Below are 17,534 nucleotides of genomic sequence, written 5' to 3' on the forward strand. Positions count from 1 at the left end.
ATGTTCATATGTGTGGATTATATGTTTAATTGACAATCTCTCACAAGACACAATTCATTTTATACTGATTGGGTCATTTTCTAACAGAAAACAGACCCAATAATGGCGGTTGTCACCATTTCTGGAGAATATCAGGGAGATGGCTCCTTAAACTGTGCTGAAGCTCGGCTAGGCAGAGGAAGCATGAATTCCTGGCATACTTGGATTCACAAAATTCACTGAGACCTTTAACCAAGATTTCCATTCTGCATCCTTTCTGCTCCTTTCTAAATCTGACGGCTGAGCTGAAGGTTTTTTTAGACAGCTTAATTGAGATTATAATTGACATAATATATGGAGCATATTTAAAGTGTATAAATTGATAAGTTTTTATATATGTATACCCCCTTGAAAACATCACTGTATTCAAGTGAATAAATCTATTATCCTCAAGTTTTCTCACGCACCTTTGTAATTTCTTTCTCTTATCCCTCCATGCCTCCCACACCTAAGCAGCCACTATTTTACTTTTTGTCATTATAGATTCATTTGTCTTTTCTAAAGTTTTACATAAATAGAATCAGACAGTATGTATTACATTTTTTCTGGTCTGGTTTCTTTTACTTAGTGTCATTATCTTGACGTTCATCCATGTTGTTTTGTGCACCAGTAGATCATTCCTTTTTTTTTTTTTTTGCGGTATGCGGGCCTCTCACTGTTGTGGCCTCTACCGTTGCGGGGCACAGGCTCCGGACGCACAGGCCTAGAGGCCATGGCTCACGGGCTTAGTTGCTCCGCGGCATGTGGGATCTTCCCGGACCAGGGCACGAACCCGTGTCTCCTGCATCGGCAGGCGGATTCTCAACCACTGCGCCACCAGGGAAGCCCTAGATCATTCCTTTTTATAGATGAGTATATTCCATTATATGGATGCACTGCAGTTTGTCATCTGTTGATGGACATTTGGGTTGTGTCTAGTTTGGGGCTATTACCATTAATGCCATTAATGTTGCTATGAACATTTGTGTACAAGTCTTTATATGGATGTATGTGGATAAAAATCGAGAAGTGGAATGGTTGAATCATAGGTAGATGTATGTTTAACTTTTTAAGAAACTGCTAAATTTTTTCCCAGAGTGGTTGTACCATTTTATAATACATTCCCATCAGGAGTGTATTTGAGTTCCATTTCCTCCATAAAATAAAATGTTTATAAAATGTCCTCATGGACACTTGGTGTAGTCAGTTGTTTGTAATTTGAGCCATTCTAATAGGTGTATAGTGTTATCTTGTTGTGGTTTCAATTTATATTTTCCTAATGATTAATGATGTTGAGCATCTTTTTATGTGCTTATTTGCCATCTGCATATCTTTTTTGTTGAAGTGTCTGCTCAGATCTTTGTTACATTTTTTTAAAATTTGGGTTGTTTGTTTTCTTAAATTTTCAGAGTTCTTTATATATTCTGGATACAAGTTCTTTGTCAGATACCTGCTTTGCAAAGATCTTCTCCCAGTATGTGGCTTGTCTTTTCATTCTCTTAATAGTGTTTTTAAGAGCAGAAATTTTAAATTTTAGTAAAGTCCAATTTATTCTTTTATGAATTATGCTTTTAGTGTCATTTCTAAGAAATCTTTGCCTAACCTAACTCAAAAAGGCCATTTCCTATGTTTTATTCTAGAAGTTTTACAGTTTAGGCTATATCTTTAGGTCTATGATGCATTTTGAGTTAACTTTTATTTATGGTATGAGGCATTTTGGTTCATATTTGTTACACATGGATAACCAATTGTTCCAGCAATATTTGTTGAAAAGGCTGTTCTTTTTCTACTGTGTTGCCTTTGTGCTTTGACAGAAATCAGTTGTCCAGTATCATTTTATAAACATTTTGTGTTTTATTTGTTCATCATCAACTATGTATAGATCACAGTGTGCTAGCACTGGAGTTATGTATCAGTAGGTACTGTCCAGAGAATAGAGACTAAATATTGCTCACTTAAATAAAATGAGAAATTTATTGGAAGAATGTGAGGTATAATAGGATTTTTTTTAAAGCTGAGCAATTATCAGATCTCAGCTACCTTCATTTACCCAAAGGGAGGTAGTTCCCCAAAGAACAATGAGACTCTATATTATAGAAGAAGAGGTCCTGGGCAGATGTTTCCTGTAGCAGTGCTTCCCAACTTTTTTTACATCCACACATGATAAATGATCAGAATTGGGCAGTGTGCAAGGATAAACTGATGGAGATTAGGAGGTGTCTATATGGGATGCAGTGAAAAAAATCCATTATTTTTCTTTATATTATGTAATTGTAAGTAAAAGGCAAAGTGTTAGGGAGATATGAAATATTGAATTTATATAAAACATCTCAATAAACTCTAAAAATTTGATGAGAAACTTGAGCTTGTTTCCATGATATGATTTTTATTTCAAACCTAAGTATAATATATGTACAGAAAAGTATATACAGTTGTTCCTTGGTATCCATGGGGGATTGGTTCCAGGCCCTCCTCCATCCCTGGGGACACCAAGATGCTTGCATGCTCAAGTTTCTTAAATAAAATGGAGTAGTCTTTGCATATAACCTATGCACATCCTCCTACATACTTTAAATCATATCTAGGTTACGTATAATACCTAATACAATTTAAATGCTATGTAAATAGTTGCCAATGTGCAACAAATTCATGTTTTCTTCTTGGAACTTTCTGGAACTTAAAAAAAATATTTCTCATCTGCAGTTGACTGAATCTGCAAATGTGGAACCCATGCATATGGAGGACCGACTACATCATAATTATGCAGCGTAATGAATTTTCACATAGTAAGCACACTGGTTTTATGTTCTAGTTACATATACTTGCAGAACTAATCACCCATAAATTTAGTGGCTTAAAATAACATTTATTTTGCTTATGAATTTGCAATTTGGTCAAGGCTTGGCTGGGATAATTTGAAGGCTGGGGGCTGGCATCATCAGAAGTTTCCTTTACTTACATGTTTGGCTGTTGATGCTACCTGTTGACTGGAAACTCAGCTATGTCTGTGATTAGAATACCTCCACAAGGCCTTTACATGTGACTCCTTGACTTTCACAAAGCATGGTGACTGGGTACCAAGGGTGAATGTCCTAAGAAAGAGAGCCAGGTGGAAATTCTAGTGCCTTTTCTAACCTAGCATTGGAAGTCATACGTTGTCAGTTCCAATGCATTCTGTTTGCTAGAGGTGAGTCACTAAGACCAGCTGTACTAAATGAGAGGGAATTGGTCTTCATTTTCTGATGGGAGGAGTGTCAAAGGATCTGTGGAGATATTTTTAAACCACCATACATATCTAAACAGCTCCCTGATCAAGAAACAGAACATTACCAGTGACCCAAACTCGCATTCCTGTCATTACCTGCTGTCCCACGAGTTACCACTCTTTTGATTTTTAAGAGCATAGATTGGTTGTTGCCTGTTTTTGTACATTATATGAATGGAATAATACAATATGTACTTTTCATGTTTAGCTTTTTTCTCTCGACAATGTGAGATTCATTTATGTTGTTCCATGTAGATTATTCTTATTACTGTTAAGGATTCTATTTTGTAAATAGCACATAATTTTTTGTCCAATTTAAAAATGTCCTTTTAATTTACCTACATATTTACCATTTCTGGTCCTTTCATTCTTTTGTATAGATCTAACTTTCCACCTGGTATCATTTCACTTCAGCCTGAAGAACTTCCTTTAACGTTTTCTGTAGTACTGATTTGTTATGTTGGTTTTTAAAAATGGCTGTACATTCTTGGACACTTTTTCCACTGAGACATTGGGTCTCTGTCTCCTCCTCTTGAATCTGGGTAGACTAGGGGTTTATTTGACCTATACAGCACAGCAGAAATGAAACTCTATGACTTTGGAGGCTAGGTCATAAAAGACCATGAGGTTTCTGTCTTATTTACTTGGATACTTGCTCTTAGAGACTTGAACCACCATATGAGAAGCCCACCATGCTGGAGAGACCACGTTCTGGTCAACAGAGCCAGCTAAACCTAGCAATCTAGTTATCCCTGCCATGGTGCCAGATATGTGTGTGAAGCTGTCTTGAGCCCTCCAAGCCTCCCATTGGCCAGGTGAATACCACTGAGTAACTTCCTTTGGTAATAGGGGTGGGGCAGGCACGAAACCATTAGCGCTTGACCATAAGCACAAGACCCTGAGAGCGGCAGTTAGAGGTCCTGCTCCGCCAACAATCAGCTCTCAGTGGTCTGCGCAGCAGAGAGTGCAGTGAGAAGGAGATGGTGGCCTTCTCCCCGGGGCCCTCCAGGTCGGCGGGTGAGCTGGGGACCCAGGGACAGGCTGAAGGCTGTGTCCCGCAGAGCTCCAGAGCCCTCACCATGTTCACCCACTGGCCGGGCCCAGACCTTGAAGCAGCAGTGAACCTCTCCCCTATCCACGCTTCTGTTACCTAAGGGTGACAGTGGTCTCCATTGGTGTATAGGGACCCTGCTATTTAAGGTAACAGCTTTACCCAGCTTCAGTCTCTCCATGCAAATTTCAAAAATTGGTCCAGCTTAGATCAGTCATCTACCCCTAGAAGGTGGCCAAATGTCAGGGTTAAGTTGCAAGGACATTGCACATCATTACTTCAGGTCCACTTCTGTGGTTGGGGCTATTCTCCAAGAGGGGCAATTGTTGTGAGCTGGGAATTTACCTGATTGGTATTTGTATTCCTATTGATCCTAAATAAATACTTCTCTCCAGTTTAAATGAAAAGTCTGAGGGCCGGCTGAGTCCTGGGCACCTGGCTCCCTCAGTGATGACAGCTGGGTAGGGTCTGGGGACCTGGCCCTGAGGGCACCACTAGCAGAGATCTGCCTCTTCAGCCTGGCTTGGGCACTGGCAGGAGGACCCTGACTGGGTGCTGGACGAATGCTCCTGGGCAAGGTAACCAGCCTGCACAGGGTCCCTCTCTTAGCCAGGGCCTGGACCTTGGAGGGAGAAAGTTGACCCTTGGGATCTTGCCCTTTCTTGTCAGAACAGAGAATAACATTTCTTTTGGTAGAGGTTTACAGGAACATTGTGGCCTGACCATAACCTGACCTCAAAAACAAAGGATCTGACACCAAGAAGTTTGCAACAACTAACCACACCCCTCCCTTCCCTTTCCTATAAAAGAGCTTTGCTGAAAGCTTTTGGGGAATTTGGGGTTTTTAAGACATGAGCCAGCTGTCTTATTGCATGACCCTGCAATAAACCTTTCTCTGCTCCAAACTCTGACGTTTTGGTATTGTTCAGCCTCACTGTGCGTCACTGGGCACGCAGACTTGCATTCAATAACACGTTGATGGCACAAAGAATAGAATGAGTACCTAGCTAAAACGTGCGTAAATTCCTGATTTTCTTGATTGTGAGATGTAATAAAATCATTGTTTTTTCATGTATTTTTGGAATAGTTATACAGCATTACATAAGTGGAACAAGATTGGGGGTGCTGTTGTAACAAAAACCTGAAACATGTGGCATTGACTTTGGGACAGTATGTCAGGCAGAAGTTGAAAGGGCTTCAAGAAGACTGTTAGTGGAATCCTGATAGGCATTGAGGAGGGTGTCAATAAGGACTTAAAGGAAAATAAGAAAAATGTCATTGAAAGCTCGAGGAAAGGAGGCTCTTGCTATGTCATGGCAGATGGTTTAGCAAATGTGATAATGTGGAGAATTAGAAAATATATTTAATGAACTGATGGATCTGGCTTAGGAGGTATCCACGCAGAATGTCAAAGGTGTCAACTGTTTTTTGTTTATCTGTGTTTAAACTATGCATCATAATGTATGGGTAGACAAAGCTGTACTAAAGAAGGAATTATTCAATTTTCGAACAGAATTTAGAGGAACTGTGTAGAACCAGATCTGAAAATTAAATGATGTCTTATCCTTAGTTTCTCCCAGTAGAAGATACTCAAAGTAAGATAGAGCCACAGGACAAAGATCAAATCCAAGGCCCTGTTAGAAAAGCATGGACTTAAGGTAGAGATGAAGCCAAGGGTGTGATTGTAAAATCTTTTGTTAAGAGTTCAGAAACAGATAAAAGGCCTTGTAAAGTTCTTAAGTGGTTGTAAACAACAAACAATTGTTTAAATAAACAATTGTTAGACAGTAAGGTTTCTAAGAATCTTAAACAAGTCTCCTAAGAATATTAAGGACACTGTCCCACAGCAGCCCAACAGGGAGCCCAAGGTAGAAAAGAACTTATCTAGAAGGTTTTTGTGTATATGGCTTTTATCTAATAGAATAAATTATAAATTGACTCACAAAAAACCCACAAACTTTTTATAGTAGTTATTTTAGCTTTTACCGAGAAAACCAGACTGTACAAAATGAAAAAAAATCTTTTGGACCCTCAAACTTCTGTGGGCAGGAAGCAGGCTGAGTAGGCTACTAAGCTGCAGAAATGGGATAGCTCTATGGAGACGGAAGGATGACTTAGAGGGCAAAACCAAGATCCCGAAGGGAAGAGCCAAAAATCATGGAAAGTCATTTCCAGGGAGCAGGGCTGGGCCCCAACCACAAACAGGTAACATATACTCAGCTGGATTTTAGAATTTCAATGGATTGGTGACTTCCTGTTTTCTTCCTTTAAATGGATATTTATTTATTGCAATTATTCTATGCCTATCCTACCACTATATTTTCGATATGTGTGGGGCAGATAACTTGCTTCTTTAGTTTGCAGGTTTTCAGATCAAGATCTGAACCTAAGAAACTTTATGGAGCTTCATCCATACCTGGGCTTATTAAGATGATAAGATCCTGGAGATCTTAGTTCCCCGACCAGGAATTGAACCTGTGCCCCCTGCAGTGGAAGCACAGAGTCTTAACCCCTGGACCACTAGGGAAGTCCTAGATCCTGGACTTTGAACCTCAGCTTGATGCCATAATGGGATGAGACTTTTGTAGTCTTGGGAAGAGGTGAATATATATTGCATGAGGAAGGAATGTAAATAATTTTTGGCCAGAGAGAAGACAGTGGCAATTTAAAAATCATTTCCACAAATTCTTTGGCATTCCTCCCATCTAGAGGTCTTGTTCTTTCTCTTTAAAATGCATGAGATTGTGATTGCTTCAACTAATAGGATACAGCAGAAGTAATGCTTTGTGAATTCTGGGTCTAGGTCATAAAAGACGATGTAGATTCTATCTTGTTTGCTAAAACTCTTGCTCTTGAAGCCACTAGGTAAGAAGTCTGACCACACTGAGGTCCCATGTTGGTGAGGCTGCACATAGGCGTAGGCTTCTTGTGTAACTGAGCAGGACCCTACAGGGCCTTCCTGGGGCAGGCCCTTCCCCCAAATCCTCTGCTTTAGTTCCTCTCTGAAATACCTAGATAATAATGTCTGATGCACATTTCCTGAGTTGTTTTACAGATGTGAAAATCCCCCACCAAATGGAAGATGTTACTTGATGACCATGAGCACTTAACCTCCAGACTTGCTGGCTCCTAAGGATAGATAATGTGACATTGCCCTTTTACCTCACCATCAGCCAGTCAGAATTGTGCACGAGCTGATCACATACCCTGTGATCCCCTTCCTTTACCTGGCCTTTAAAAATGCTTTGCTGAAACCCTTCAGGGAGTTAGGTTTTTGGGGGGCCACGAGTCACCTGTTCCTTGTATGGCCCTGCAATAGCCCTTTTTCTGCTCCAAACTCTGATGTTTTGGTTTGTTTGGCCTCACTGTGCATCTGGCACAGGAACTTGCGCTAACATTCGGTCCATAGTCCCTTCCTAGCCTGGCCTTCTAGCCATCTCTGCCACTGTGCTAGATATGTAAGAGAAATCATGTATATGAAATCAGATGAGTGAACACCTCCAAGTAAACTCAATTGATGTCAATGGAGAAAAACTCCTCACCTAACCACATCTTGCATACATGACTCATAATATTGTAAAATACAATTAAATGTGTGATGTTTCAAGCCACAGAGTTTCAGAGTAGTTTATTACCAAGTAATACACAACTAGAACATATGTTGATGATGAATGCTCTCTGCTTTTGTGTTTCTGAAAGTATCTTTATTTTTGCCGTAATTTTTTTTTTTTTTTTTTTTTTGCGGTACGCGGGCCTCTTGCTGCTGTGGCCTCGCCCGTTGCGGAGCACAGGCTCCGGGCGCACAGGCTCAGCGGCCATGGCTCACGGGCCCAGCCGCTCCGCGGCATGTGGGATCTTCCCGCACCGGGGCACGAACCTGTGTCCCCTGCATTGGCAGGCGGACTCTCAACCACTGCGCCACCAGGGAAGCCCTGCCTTAATTTTTAATCATTATTCGTTATTATTGAAATTCTAGATGTATAATTTAGATAGACATTTTCTTTCAGCACCAAGATAATATTCATTTTATTGTTTTCTGACTTGCATTCTTTCTCTTGAGAAGCCAGTGGTAATTCTTACTGACCCTGAGTAAAATGTCTTTTTTTTTTTTTTTTTTCTGAATGTGCTGAAGATTTTCTCTTTATCTTTGGCTTTCAGAAATTTGATTACGATGTGCTCTTTCCCCCCTTATCCTGCTTTGCTTCATTGAGCTTCTTGGTTCTCTGGTTTTATGTTTTTCATGAAATTTTGAAGAAGAAAATTCCCGTTATCTTGAAAAAATGTATTTTTCTGTGCCAATGTCTTTCTCTTCCCCAGTTACACATATGGTAGCCACTTAATATTATCTCATAATCCACAAAGGCTCTGTTCATTTTTCTTTTCCAGATGTTTTTCTTCTCTGTGTTTGCTTAGGAACTTTTCAGTCCCCTCTCGACAAGTTTACTTGTCTTCAGCAGAGTCTAAGCAGGTGTGAAATCCATTTAGTAAGATTTTCATTTCAGTTATTATATCTTTCCAGTTGTGGAATCTTTTTTCTTTCTTTTTGTACTTAACAATTTAAAAAATTTTTGAGATGTCCTATTTTTCCTTGATTATATTAATGTTTTCCTTTAAATCACTGACTATATTTTTAACAGCTATTATAAAATTCTTGTCTGTAAATTCATCATTTCAGTCACTTCTAGGTTGGTTTCTATTGAGGGATTTTTTTTCTTAGTTATAGATTATATTTTCCTGCTTCTCTACATGCCTAGTAATTTTTAAAGTATGCTCTTCAAAATGAATGCTATCTTGTTAGTCTAGATTTTGTTGTTCTTAATGGAGTGTTTTCTTCTGGCAAACAGTTAACTTACACATCAGTTTGATTCTTTGGAAGCTTTTTTTTTTTTTTAAGTTCAATTTTGAGATAATTCTACATTTATATGCACTTGTAAGAAATAGCACAGAGAGCTCTCATGAACCTTCGGCTAGTTTACCCTAATGGTAACATCTTGCACAACTATAGTACAATATTACAACCTGTAAATTTATATCGATAACAACCCAGTGACCTTATTAAGATTTCATCAGTTTTACATGCACTTATATGTGTGTGTGTGTGTACATTTAGTTCCATGCAGTTTTATCACATGTGTAGATTTGTGTGACTCCCAACACAATCAAGATACACAACAGTTCCATCACAAGAATCTCTTGTGATATTCTTTAACCATTACAGTGGGTTTTTCACTCAGCATATTTCTCTTGAGATTTATCCAAGTTGTTGTGTGTATCAATAGTTCATTCCTTTTTATTACTAAATAGTATTTCATGTTATGGTTATACTACAGGTTAACCATACATGTGTTGAAGGACATTTGAGTTTTTTTACATGTTTTGGTAATTATGAGTAAAGCTACTATGAACATTTGTGTATGGGTTTTTGTGTGTACATAATTTTCATTTCTCTGAGCTAAATACCTAAGAGTGCAACTGCTGGGTCATTTCATTGGTAACTTCATATATAGTTTTGTAAGAAACTGTCATACTTTTTTTTCTAAAGTGGTTGTACCATTTTACAATCTCACAAGCAATGTATGAGTGATCCAGTTTCTCCAAATTCTCATCAGCATTTGGTGTTATAACTATACATTTTATTTTAGCCATTCTCATAGATGTATAGTACTATCTCAATGTGGTTTTCATTTGTGTTTCCCTAATGGCCAGTAATATTGAATATCTTTTCATGTGCTTATTTGCCATCTGTATATCCTCTTCAGTAAAATGTCTGTTCATGTCTGTTCCCCATTTTCTAATTGGATTGTTTGTTGTCTTTTTTTTTTTTTTTTTTTTACTGTTTTTGAGAGCTCTTTGTATATTCTAGATTCAAACCTTTGTAGGATTTGTGGTTTAAAAATATTTTCTGCCAGTCTTTATCTTGTCATTTCATCCTTTTAACAAGTTTTTTCACAGGGCAAAAGTTTTAAATTTTGATGTGGCCCAATTTATCAACTTTTTATGTCACAAATTATGCTTTTGTTATCAAGCCTAAGAACTCTTTGCCTAGCCTTACCTCCCAAAGATTTTTCCTATGTTGTTTTCCAAACTTTTAAATAATTCTGTGTTTTATATTTAAGTCCAAAATCCATTTTAAATTAATTTTTGTATTACATGTGAGTTTTAAGTCAAGGTTCATCTTTTTGTGTCTATATGTCCAATTGTTCTGGCACCATTTATTGAAAAAAGGCTATTCTTTCTCCACTGAAATGCTTTTGCAACTTTGTCAGAAATCAGTTGGGGATAACTGTGTGGGTCCATTTCTGGGTTCTCTATTCTTCTGTTGATTTATATGTCTATCCCTCTGCCAGTACCACACTGTCTTGATTAGTTGAGCTATGTAGTGATACAGCTGTATGGCATGCAAAAAAAGTTAATAGACCCGTCACTGCTGTCCTTAGAAAGATCTGCTTCCAAGGTTGGCCCTTGGCTAGCATCTGGAAATTAGGATTTCAGGAGGACTTTCCTAACTGCTAATGACCACCCTAACTGATAAGAGTAGCTCATTGTGCCTAAACTGTGTAAACAATGATGGTTTATGCTGAATACCTGCTTTCCTTCTGCGACTCTGGAATTTTGGATTGTGCTAGGCAGAGTGTGCTATGTGACTAGTCCCCATTAAAAACCTTGGTACTGAGTCTCTAATGAGATTCTCTGGTAGACAGTATTTCACATGTGTTATCATAACTTGTTACTGGAAAAATTAAGCAAGTCCTGTGACTCTAGTGGGAGAGGACTCTTGGAAACTTGTGCCTGGTTTCCTCCAAACTTTGCCCCATACACCTTTTTCCTTTGCTAATTTTGCTTTATATCTTTATGCTGTAATAAATCATAGCCATGAGTATGATTATGCTGAATCCTGTGAGTCCTCCTGGCAAATCATTGAACCTGGAGGTGGTCTTGGGGAGTCAACACAGTAAGCCTTAAAACTGGATAGAGTGATTCCTCCCACTTAATTCTTCTTTTTCCAAAAAAATGTTTTTGCTATTTTAAGTACTGTGCTTTTCTGTATAAATTTTAGATTAAGCTCGTCTATGTCTACCAAAAAACTTCATGGATTTTGATAGGAATTGCATTAAACCTATCAATCAGTTGGGGAGAATTGACATCTTTACTATATATAATCTTCCAGTCCATGAACACAGTATGGTTCCTATTTATTTAGGTCTCCTTTAGCTTCTTTTATCAGCATTTTGTAATTTTCAGGATACTGATTCAGTACACATTTTGTTAGATTTACACTTAAGTAATTGGTTTTCTTTGAAGCAATTGTAAATGGTAGTACTTAAATTTCAGTAAAAACAAGTATGAAGATTGTTTTTAAGTATTATTAAGGTGGTATAAAGTGGCCTTTTAGGACTAGATTAGCCTTACTCTAAAAGTGTGTTTTTATGAGGTCTGTAATGAATGCTGCAGGACTTTTAGTAAGGTCTCTCCACTCTGGAGATCAGACTTGAATGGCTCCCAGACTTACGTGAACTCTAGTAGTTGTTCAGTTCATAGCAGCCTGGTTGTTATACTTTTTCCAGTAGTGCTTCTTTGTGCAGCTTTGTAGATTCTCTGTGTGTGTGTGAGTATACCTTAATACTTGGCAAAAATCTCAAGGGGACCCAGTGTAGATTTCTGGATCTCTTTCTCTGGCCAGCTCCCTTCTTTCTGGTACTTTGCCTTACAACTTCCAGCAACGTTGTCAATTATACCTAGTAAAACTGGAAAAAGATAACATTAATAGTCAGATATTATTTCCATTGATTATTTATTTATTTATTTATTTATTTATTTATGGCTGTGTTGGATCTTTGTTGTTGTGCGCGGACTTTAGATGTGGCAAGCCGGGGCTACTCTTCGTTGTGGTGTGCGGGCTTCTCATTGCGGTGGCTTCTCTTGTTGAGGAGCACGGGTTCCAGATACACGGGCTTCAGTAGTTGTGGCTCGCGGGCTCTAGAGCGCAGGCTCAGTAGTTGTGGTGCACGGGCTTAGTTGCTCTGTGGCATGTGGGATCTTCCCAGACCAGGGCTTGAACCCGTGTCCCCTGCTTTGGCAGGCGGATTCTTAACCACTGCGACACCAGGGCAGTCCTCCATTGATTTTTTATACCCTCCTCCCTACCCTGCTGATGCGATCCCTGTACTTAATTTGTTTTATTGAGATATAATTGACATAATGTCATATTTTCAGGTATACACATAATGACTTGGTATTTATATATATTGCAAAATGATCACCACAATAGTCCAGTTAACATCCATCACTATACACAGTTAAAGATTTTTCCCCCTCTACTTAATTTTTCAAGAGTGTAAGCAGAACTGGAAATACCTTCTTGTCAGTCTTCAATCCTAGAAGAGATTGACTGAAGGAGTATAATCAGGGTCAAGCTCTAGAAATTACCTGATTACTGCTTGGTCCCTCTGTGGTGATCTGTCTCCTGATTTTATACCCAAGGTGATCCCAGTGATGTTACATGATCACTAGTTTTCCTTTTTATTTGAAGTCCTTAGAGGGGTCTTCCTTTAGGACATGATAATATGAAACAGCAAAAATGCAAAGATTCCCACAACTGCTCAGGATATAAAGACTGTAGAACATCTGTCCCTTGACATAACATATAAATTATCCTGTGGAAATGATTGGCCTAAACTTTGCTGAACCATGCTGTCATAGTGCCAGTTTTAAATGAGTATATTCAGATGTAAAAGAATCATTATGACATTGCAGATGGCCAAAAAGTGCCCTGTCTGTCCCACTACACTGCCTCACAGGATTGTCCAAGGGGCTCCTGGCCAGAGGTTTCCTATATCACCAACTTGAAACTGAGCCTTGATGTCATTGTTTTAAAAAGATGCTTTTTCTTTGCACTTGGTAAAATATATTAGTTTACCAATTTGTACTGGTACAGATTTAAAAGGATGGAGATGTAAAGACATGTAGGAACATGGCTTGGCCTTGCTGTGTGCCATTTAATACAGAAATTTGCATTAGATGTCCATGACTACCCACTCTGGTCCTTATGCTGATTTCATGATAGAGAACTAAAGGAGCATTAAACCTGTATATATATACCCCCCCACACACACATTTGTGATTATAATACTCCTCCCAGTAATGATTTCTATCAGTAGAATTAAGAAAAATCAATAAATTCTATAAAAGTGTTTTTAAAATATTCTACTGATTTTTCTATTGGGAGAAACAGAGTTTAATTGTGGTCAGTTTGGGGAAACCTACCTGTTTCCTTTATAGGATTCTAGACTGAAAGATCCATGCAATTCAAATAGGAGAAAGCCAATTTAGAATTTGAAGTTTGTTTTTTTTGTAATAGAATAGATTAGTGGTTGTCCATACTGGCTAGGCTTCAGAATTATTTGTGGAGTTAAAAACAAAAATACAGATGTGAGGATTATACCCCTAAAGAGGCTGAAATAGTAATTTTTAGGGGCCTAAAAATAGGTTGGGGCCTAAAAATCTGTATTTTAAAAAAGCTTTTTAGGTAACAGCTGTGTTTCCTGGTTTGAAAATGACACAGAGATGGAATATACATATTAATTAGTAAGAAGAGTTAGCTTGAAACAAGCCTGTATTAGTCAGGACAGTTTGGTTATAAGCAAATGTCAGAAAACCAAACAAGCTTGAACAAAGTGGGATTCACTGGCTCTGGTAACTGGGAAGTTCAGGGTGGAGCTGGCAGGAGTGCTCCAAGACACTCTGCAGGGACTCAAATGATAGCATTAGCTTTTTCTCTCCTTTCTTCCTCTCTACCAACAGGTCCTTTCATGTGATGGGAAAGGTGGCTTCTGACAGCTGTAAGCTTTCATTTTTATTGTTCATGATTCAAAAGGAAGAGACATTCCCTCTTCCAGTATCCTTACATTAAATTGCATGGATGGACTCTGGCCCTGCTTGGCTCATGTAACTCTGACCAGTTACTGTGAAAAGGAGGATTGTCATGTGATTAGCTGGGGGTCAGACAGGACCCTGTGATGACCAGTTTCATCAGAACCACATAGGAAGGAGAAGGGGCAGTTTTTCAGTGGAAGAAAGTATACTGGGGAGGACTTCCCTGGTGGTGCAGTGGTTAAGAATTTGCCTGCCAATGAAGGGGACACGGGTTGGAGCCCTGGTCCGGGTAGATCCCACATGCCATGGAGCAACTAAGCCCGTGTGCCAAAACTACTGACCCTGTGCTTTGGAGCCCATGAGTCACAACTACTGAGCCAACATGCCACAACTACTGAAGCCTGTGCGCCTAGAGCCCATGCTCTGTAACAAGAGAAGCCACTGCAATGAGAAGCCCGTGAGTAGCCCCCGCTCACCACAACTAGAGAAAGCCCACGTGCAGCAATGAAGACCCAATGCAGCCAAAAATAAATAAAATTTTTAAAAAAGATATTACAAAACAAAATAGTGACTATAATAGTGCTGTACAATATATCCTTGTTGCTTATCTATTTTATACATAGTAGTTTGTATCTTCTAATCCCATATCTCTATCTTGCACTCCCCTTCTCTCTCCCCACTGGTAATTACTAGCTTGTTTGCTATATATGTGAGTCCATTTCTGATTTGTTATATTCATTCATTTGTTTTATTTTTTAGATTACACATACGATATCAAACAATATTTGTCTTTGTCTGAATTTTTACTAAGCATAATATTCTCTAGGTACATCCATGTTGCTGCAAATGGCAGAATTTCATTCTTTTCTATGGCCAGTATTCCATTTTATAAATATACCACATCTTCTTTATCCATTTGTCTGCTGATGGACACTTGGATTGCTTCCATATGTTGCTATTGTAAATAGTGCTGCTATGAACTTGGGAATGCATGTATAGTCTCAAATTAGTGTTTTATTTTTTTCCAGATATATACCCAGGAGTCAAATTGCTGGATCATATGGTAGTTCTATTTTTATATGTTGAGAAACCTCCATACTGTTTTCCATGGTGGCTGCACCAATTTACATTCCCACCAACAGTGTACAAGGGTTCCCTTTTCTTTACATCCTTGCCACATTTGTTATTTGTAGAGTTTTTGATGATGGCCATTCTGACAGGTGTGAGGTGATATTGTAGTTTTAGTTTGCATTTCTCTAATAATTGGCAATGTTGGGTATTTTTTATGTGCCTGTTAGACTTCTGTATGTCTTCTTTGGGAAAATGTCTATTCAGGTCTTCTGCCCATTTTTTGATTGAGTTGTTTGTTATTTTGATATTGAGTTGTTTGAGCTGTTTATATATTTTGAAGATTAACTGCTTGTCAGTCATATCATTTGCAAATATTTTCTCCCATTCAGTAGGTTGTCTTTTTCTTTTGTTGAGGGTTTCCTTTGCTGTGAAAAAGCTTTTAAGTTTAATTAACTCCCACTTGTTTATTTTTGCTTTTATTTCTTTGGCCTTAGGAGACAGATCCAAAAAAAATATTGCTAGGATTTATGTCAAAGAATGGTCTTCCTATGTTCTTTTCTAAGAGTTTTATAGTTTCAGATCTTACATTTAGGTCTTTAATCCATTTTGATTTTATTTTTGTGTGTGGTTTTATGGAATGTTCTAATTTCATTCTTCTACATGTAGCTGTCCAGTTTTCCCAGCACCACTTATTAAAGAGACTGTCTATTCTCCATTGTATATTTTTGCCTCCTTTGTTGTAGATCAACTGATCAGAAGTGAGTGGGTATATTCCATTCCATTGGTCTATATGTCTGTTATTGTGCCAGTATCATGCTGTTTTGATTACTGTAGCTTTGTAGTATAATGTGAAGTCAGGGAGGGTGATACCTCCATGTTTGTTCTTTTTTCTCAAGATTGCTTTGGCAATTCAGGGTCTTTTGTGATTCCATATGAATTTTAGGATTATTTGTTCTAGTTCTCTGAAAAATGTCTTGGTTATTTTGATAGGGATTGCCTTAAATCTGTAAATTGCTTTGGGTGGTATGGACATTTTAAAAACATTTACTCTTCCAATCCAAGAGCATGGGCTATCTTTCCATTTCTTTGTATCATCTTCAATTTCCATCATCAGTGTTTTATAGTTTTCTGGGTATAGGTCTTTCACCTTCTTGCTTAAGTTTATTCCTAGATATTGAATATTTTATTCTTTTTGATACAATTTCAATGAGATTTTTTTTTTACTTTCTCTTTTTGATATTTAATTCTCAGTGTACAGAAAAACAACAGATTTCTGTATGTTAATCTTGTATCCTGCAACTTTACAGAATTCATTTATTAGTTCTAATAATTTTTTGGTGGAGACTTTAGGGTTTTCTATATAAAGTATCATGTCATCTGCAAACAGTGACATTTTTAGTTCTTCTCTTCCAATTTGAATGCCTTTTATTTCTTTTTCCTGTTTTCTGTGGCTAGGACTTCCAATGCTTTGTTAAATAGAAGTGGTGAGAGCAGACGTCCTTGTCTTGTTCCTGATTTTAGAGGAAAGGCTTTTAGCTTTTCATCATTGAGTATGATGTTAGCTGTGGGTTTGGCTTAAATGGCCTTAATATCTTGAGATATGTTCCCCCTATACAAACTCTGATTTATGATGAATGAATGTTGAACTTTGTCAAATGCTTTTTCTGCATCTATTGAGATGATCATGTGATTTTTATCCTTCCTTTCATTAATGTGGTGTATCACATTGATTGATTTGTGAATATTATACCATTCTTGTGTCTCTGGAATAAATTCTACTGGATCATGGTATATGATCCTTTTTATATATTGTTGGATATGATTTGCTAATATTTTGTTGAGGACTTTTGCGTCTCTGTTCATCAAAGGTATTGGCCTGTAATTTCCTTTTTTTGTAGTGTCTTTGTCTGGTTTTGGTGTCAGGGTAATGTTGGCCTTGTAGAGTGAATTTGGGAGTATTCCATTCTCTTCAATTTTGGGAAATATTTTGAGGAGGATAGGTATTAATTGTTCTTTGTATGTTTGGTAGAATTTCCCTGTGAATCCATCCAGTTCTGGACTTTTGTTTGCTGGGAGATTTTTTTATTACAAATTCAATTTCACTGCTAGTGATTGATTTGTTCAAGTTCTTTATTTCTTCCTGTTTCAGTCTTGGCAGGTTGTATATTTCTAGAAATTTGTCCATTTCTTCTAGGTCATCGAATTGTTGGCATATAACTGTTCATAGTATTATTCTCTTATGATATTTTTTATACC

General features: G+C 37.9%; 1 protein-coding gene across 1 annotated transcript in view; it reads left to right on the forward strand.

Annotated features, from left to right (window-relative positions):
- The window catches only part of LOC131753537 (RING finger protein 228-like), a 58,550-nt gene that overhangs the window by 1,851 nt on the left and 39,165 nt on the right, over positions 1 to 17,534 (forward strand). Inside the window, exon 2 of the mRNA XM_067028511.1 lies at positions 2,722 to 2,804. Coding sequence (XP_066884612.1) covers positions 2,722 to 2,790 — 69 coding nt within the window. The 3' untranslated portion in view covers positions 2,791 to 2,804. The remainder of the gene's footprint in view (positions 1 to 2,721; positions 2,805 to 17,534) is intronic.

The sequence above is a fragment of the Kogia breviceps genome, chromosome 3 (assembly GCF_026419965.1).
Source record: "Kogia breviceps isolate mKogBre1 chromosome 3, mKogBre1 haplotype 1, whole genome shotgun sequence".
Lineage (NCBI taxonomy): Eukaryota > Metazoa > Chordata > Mammalia > Artiodactyla > Physeteridae > Kogia > Kogia breviceps.